Raw genomic sequence first — 6,547 nt, forward strand, 5'->3', positions numbered from 1 at the left:
AGTTCTGAAGGCAAAAGGGGGTCCAACCCGTTACTAGCATGGGGTACCTAATAAAGTGGCCGGTGAGTGTATATAAATCAGCCAAAAAGCACCATGTCATAATACCTTTAATAATTTTCACTGTAAGTTTGTTCATGAACACTGTCAATGTTCTAAAGTGTTGATTTAACACTTTCACAGAGGTCACCAGATATACACTGGGTCAGTTTTAATTTCAACTCTGAGTTTGCAAAATATGCAATACTAAAATTGATGTGGAAATTTCACAGAAAGTCCCACTGGGTGCAAGAAGCAATTTGGAATTAACCGAAACTAAAGTTATGAAATAACTGACGTGAAGTAAGACTATGTTTTCCTCTGAATTTCAGTGAATAATAAGTAAATTAGCATCAAATGAAAATGTCCAAGAAAAGAACAACTACCTTACTGTAAATGGGCTGTTTTTGGAAAAGTCCAAGTACTTTAGTGCTACTAACTGAATCGCTGTGGTTGGAGTTTAGTTTCATTTCATTTGTGTGAAGCTGATGTGGAGTCTATATTTGGTCCTGAAATAGGCATTTTTAATTAACTGGGTGTAGTTGCCAGACATTTCATGGTCACAACACATGGTCCTGTGCCGTTAGCAAAGACATTTCCCTCTGTTTCCACACCATAGTCTGGAGGAAAAGGTTCTGAAAGGCTTTGCAGAACCCTTTTGAGACGCAAAACACTTCCCTATCTTTCTTTCAAGTTACAGCTTTTTCTAGTTTTGAGAACTCTTCCGAGCCCTGTTATTAGCTTTTATTTTAGGGTAATAAAACCCGGTCTTCCAGTTTAACTTCAGCCACTGTTTCCTCATTATTCAAGCTAGCAAGCTATGCAGCAAAGCTGCGCGTGTTAAAATATGTTACACTCATAATATTGTTTTTGTGAATGTCAATCACAAGAAACTAAGAATCGTTTTCCTCAGCTTAGACTCTTCATCTTGACATAGTGAGCTTGTCCTAATCCACGGAGCCCACTATGTTCCATGTTTCTACAGCAGGCCCGAAAGGACCAAGAAAAAAACACCGGCTCTAGAGAGGGGGGGTGTTTTTTCACTGGTGGACTGGGCACCTTTCCATTGGAAAGAACACAACGTAGTGCTGTGTATAATTAATGCTGCAAATAAATTGTGGACATTGGTCCTTTAAAGCCCTTGACAAACTTTAGGGTTTTTCCTGCATAGAGGAACTTTTGGCACACCCCAAAGAGGTTTTAGCCCACCTAAAAAAACACCAGTGCTTAAATGATAAGAATTGAGAAGAAATAACACTTCAAATTTTCTTTTAGTGTGTTTATCAGAAATGTACTAAACAACTGTTGAAATAGCAGAACGTAAACTTGAATAGGAGCGTGTGTCTCAGTTTTACCATCTAGAGTCTGTCTGTACCGGACTCTTGATGATTTTAATGGTAGTATTTAAACATTAATATTCATTTTTAAGAAGTGTTGTTAATTGGGGTTTCATATACTAATACCCAATTTTGTTTATCAAATTGTCAGGAAAAATAAATAAAGTAATAGAGGCTCATCATCTTTACTGAAACCTATCAAACTTACCGTTGTGTGTTGTCCAACCCCCAAAAGGCCAATTGAGCCCCCCCCCAATAATTGAGTGTTGTCCCAAAATTCAGATTCGGCAACATGGGTGCCGGAGCCTTCAGCTGCTCTGCCCCACGTCTCTGGAACTGGAGTCCCTCAACTGGACTCTCTTTACCAATTCTGTTTAGATTAGATGTTCACCTTGGTTTCATTGACCTAAATGTTTTTAACTAGTCACCTTGATATTTACTAATGCTGCATTTGTTTTGCTTTTATTGTTTTTTATTAATGATCCTAAGGTGTCCTTGGGTGGCTTGAAAGTAAAAAAATGTATTATTATTAAATTGTGGAACACAGTAATTTAAACTCTTAGCCATTAAGGTTTCTAGTTTAATGCTAATTTCACCAAATCTAATCTTCAGCTTTTAGACTTAGGTATGTGATGAAGGTATTCTGTTCCCTCGTTAATCCTACTTAATGATAATTCTGCCACCTCACACAGCACTGAACCTTTAGTACAGACCTTAATATTACAGTCATGCACATTCCCTTAGGCAGAAAGACAGGAATTCCTCTGCTGTTCAGTCTCTTACATACCCCTAGACTTTCTTTGGACCAACACCGCCGGAGAATACGGGCACTTTGTGCTGACATTTGCTTTTTGCTCAACCTGGAACAGCAGCCATGAGATGCCGTAACTCATTTTAACTACTGTGTTAAGTTTAATGGCGACGCCACACAGCAAAGTGCTGTTGGCCGTATGATAACATCCAATGTTATCGTTCAGTCAGCTGATTGCAACATCCCGATCCCAACATTCAGCTGAGCCGCTCAGCTTTATGGGCTTCAGGAAGTCTTTATCTTTAGTAAAACATTTCTTTAAAAACATGACCCGCCTCAGTCCTGCAAGAACTATGGTGTAAACTTCTTCTTCCTCACTCTCATGGGCGAGGAAGGAAAACATCTAAACTAAAAAGCTGAAGAGAAATGTAAGACAGTGGTATGCTGAGTGAAGCAATACTGGACCCAACAAGAAGTGAAAGTGAGATGGTCACAGTTTACAGTACATGAAACTGGAGTCTGTTTCGGTCACCCACAACTTCTTCTGTGCCAATTGCAGCCTTTTACATTTGTAGCTATGCGCCTAGTATATTGAGACAGCTTCTCTTGACTGGCTGCCAGTTGAATAGTTCTATTTTAATAATTAACTAAAACCATTTCTTGCAGCTCGGAAAGAGACTGATACCTAAAGCTGATGTCAGCCAAAAGACTTCATCAATTTTGCATTAACTTCCTTTAATCCATCCATCCATCCATCCGAGTTGCGGGGCCTTGGGCAAAACTCTGCTGATATCGGGCAAGCGAGGGGGTACACCTTGGACAGGTCACTATTGTTGAAAACCAAAAGCCGGTTCCAATTAAGAAATGATTCCAAAATGCTAAGAACCGGCTAACCATTAAAAAATAAAGTTTGCCTATTGGTTTCATTACAACTACACACGGTGCGCTTTCTGGACTGGGCCACTCTACGGAAAGCATTACTATAATCATAAACAATAATCATTCAAACCATGTTTACAACTCGGATTTTTGTTTTTAAAGACAAAGTAATCAGAGTAAAAAGAGGCAGAGGGCAACAGTAAGTGTCAGTTTGGACTTAAAAATCCATATACGGTATTATACTCAAGTCAAGTCAATGCCAAATTCAAGTGTACAACCATCCTTGGTATACTGGTTCCCACATATTTTCCTCCTAAAAGTGTTTTCGAGGTGCCAGTTACTGTTGTTGTCTTTGCAGTGCGGAGTTTCACCAAAAAAGTGAAATTACTTTTTTATTGTCTCTATCAACGTGTCATGAGTTTGGAGAATGGCGGACCCAAAGGCAGAGATGGTAAGCAGTGGAGTAGTTTTGATGATTTAATAACAAAGATATACAAAAACAAAAGAGTCCTGAAAACTGCTGCTAATAACATAATCCAAAATGAGTCCAAGACAACAAGAGAAAAACAGGACTACTATGACAAGCAGGGAGACTAAGGGGCAGAAATACAAAACAGGAGACAAAACACAATGACCTGACACAGGACAAGGGGAACACAGAGACTAAATACAAAGAGGAATGAGGTAACAGGAGGCAGGGGACACAAGGGCTGGGAAACAGGTAGAAAACAGCAGGCAATCACGAGAGCGGGAATAACCAAAAGACAGGAAGTAAATCAAGACAAGACAAGATAGAAAACCAGACCGTCAAATAAAACACGAAACAGAGCCAAATACAAAACTGAAAAACAGACTACCAAAATATGACTAACCACCAAAACACATTTTATTTACGGGATAGTTACGATGTTGCCAAAGTCTGTCGGATGTCTGTTATTTTCGGACGAATGTCCTTCACCTTCCACCTTCTTTGTGTTGTGTCCAACTTCTAATTTTTCCCAATTTCAAAGAAAGTCCCAAAAAGGAAACTTTGTCAACATCTGTTTTATCTAAAAAGAAACATTTCTCTGTTTGTTCATATCACTTCAATGTTATTGCTGCAAAATGGGATGGTCCAGCAGACAAACTGACCAACACATATATAATAAAAGATCCATACGGGGCGCCTGTGTATCGATACAGTATTGCCAAGGAAAATATCGTGATACTAAGCTGTATCAATTTCCCCCCCCCCCACTCCTATTAATAATCTCAGGTCAGCACCATAAAGACGGCCATATGCTCGCACAGTATAACCAGTTAGGCATGAACTGGATATAATGAAAACCAGAATGAAAAAACCTTATACAAGACTGAGAAAAATCTATGTAGACTCTTAAAGATATCCCTTTAATTAACAAGATGAAAAACTATGATTTTAATTATTCTTCTGTAATGAAATGATCAGTGCTGTCAGTGTTTAATTAAAATGCCTGCGGAAAAAAGCCACTTGATTAATACAAAGCCCCAACAAATGAATGTTGTGTGTAACATCAGTTCATTTTGTCACTCAAATAGTCAATAAACAGTTACAAATGATGGAAGTTCGTTAGAACATGGGAACCTTTCACATAACAAACCTTCATTGTTAATATTGATAATATTGATGATCTGGCAAACTGCTAAGAATGAGACAACAGTACAAAGCAAAATTCCAAAGCTAAGGATAATTTTTTGTGCAGTACAGGGATTTTAGCCTTTGCAGGTGTTACAAAGGTGCTTTTGTCTTATGTTAACCCTTTGCAAAAAGGTTTTGTCTGACTGTGTTCGTCTGGTCTTTTTGGGGGAACAACTGCAAATGTGGACAACTCTCAGTGCACTGGGGGCTTCTATGGCATGTTGCTGGGTCAGGCTGTTTTCACAAAGGGGACCTCTGCCTGTCAGGTATAAAAAGGAAGGCTTCAGACAGGTAGACAAGCAGTTCAGCTCCAAGTGCAGCACCAGCAGCAGCTACAACATCAGGCGAAGATAACTCCCGGCAACATGAACAAGATTGTCTTCTATGAGGAGAGGAACTTCCAGGGCCGCTCTTACGAGTGTATGAGCGACTGCCCCGACATGTCCTCCTACATGAGCCACTGCCACTCCTGCAGAGTGGAGAAGGGCTGCTTCATGGTCTATGACCGCACCAACTTCATGGGCAACCAGTACTTCCTGAGGAGGGGCGAGTACGCCGACTACATGAGCATGATGGGCATGAGCGACTGCATCAGGTCCTGCCGCATGATCCCCATGTACAGAGGCTCCTACAGGATGAGGATCTACGAGAGGGACAACTTCCAGGGTCAGATGCACGAGCTGATGGAGGACTGCGACAACATCATGGACCGCTACAGCATGTCCAACTTCATGTCCTGCAATGTGATGGAGGGCCACTGGCTGATGTACGAGCAGCCCAACTTCAGAGGAAGGATGTGGTACATGAGGCCCGGAGAGTACAGGAACTTCATGAGCATGGGCATGAGCGGCATGAGGTGGATGAGCATGAGGCGCATCATGGATTCCTGCTACTAGACAAAGACTTGTGAAGGTGCAGCGATTGGTTTCAAAAACAAATATTCAAAACTGGGTGACTAAGCGACTCATCTGTAAGAATATGACAACCAGTAAACTGCACATACACATGTCTTTGACTTTGACCAGCTTATAAGAGAATAAAAACATAAGTTACTTTAATAAAGTCTGCTTTATTAATACAAATTCAATGTTAATTCCATTCTTTTTCTTCTTTTTCTTCTAATTAGTTTCTTCTTTCTTCCTACATTTTCTGAAAGGTACTGTACCTCAAAAACATTTACTATTTACTTTCCACTACCCTTTGCCTTACTGATGTAGGTAAATTGAAATAAGGTTATTATGAACAATTTTTTATCCAGAGCTGGGTAACAATTAATATAGTTCAGCTTGATTAAGTATGGAAAAATGGACTTTCATTAGATATCCCACACATTGATTCTTATGTAGGTTATCTTGTCAGTGTGCTCCTGAATGTGGCGTGACTTTACATTTGAGAAAACCTGTATTTTAAGTTCAGTTCTGAAAACACCAGGGAGAGATAATAACAAAAAAAACATGGTTTTAAGCAGCGGTTTTGGGAGTCTTGTCCCTTTCTTTTTCTCTCCTATACTTGGCTCTCTGTCTGTAAATTAGGGCAAGGCTTAGCTATTCCAGTTGACGACGTTTGTCACACTTGAGCAGTCTTACAATCAGACAGACAGATCTTTGGCCTGTGAAACGGGCTGAGGGTTTTTGATGGAGATTCTTGCCCGGTCGGAAAGGTCATTATATTCCCAGATTCCTGCAAATACGTTGGTGAGTTCATGGTTATCATGATCATTAGGTGTTATATTTTTGCATTTTTAGACCTCATTCCTAAATTGTAACAACATCTTCTGTAGTAGATGATAAAACAGGGATTTTATTGAAAAGTATAAGGGTTGGTACCAGTATTTTGGGACCATACCCAGAAGTACCCATAGTGCTAAATTATCAGAAATGAAGGATA

General features: G+C 39.8%; 1 protein-coding gene across 1 annotated transcript; it reads left to right on the forward strand.

Annotated features, from left to right (window-relative positions):
- Positions 1–4,972: 4,972 nt before the first annotated feature.
- LOC117961969 (gamma-crystallin M2-like) lies at positions 4,973–5,684 on the forward strand. The gene has a single exon (XM_034901035.1). It carries the CDS (start codon positions 5,026–5,028, stop codon positions 5,554–5,556), a length of 531 nt encoding a protein of 176 aa, XP_034756926.1. The 5' UTR covers positions 4,973–5,025; the 3' UTR covers positions 5,557–5,684.
- The last annotated feature ends 863 nt before the right edge of the window (positions 5,685–6,547 follow it).

The sequence above is a fragment of the Etheostoma cragini genome, chromosome 18, assembly GCF_013103735.1.
Source record: "Etheostoma cragini isolate CJK2018 chromosome 18, CSU_Ecrag_1.0, whole genome shotgun sequence".
Lineage (NCBI taxonomy): Eukaryota > Metazoa > Chordata > Actinopteri > Perciformes > Percidae > Etheostoma > Etheostoma cragini.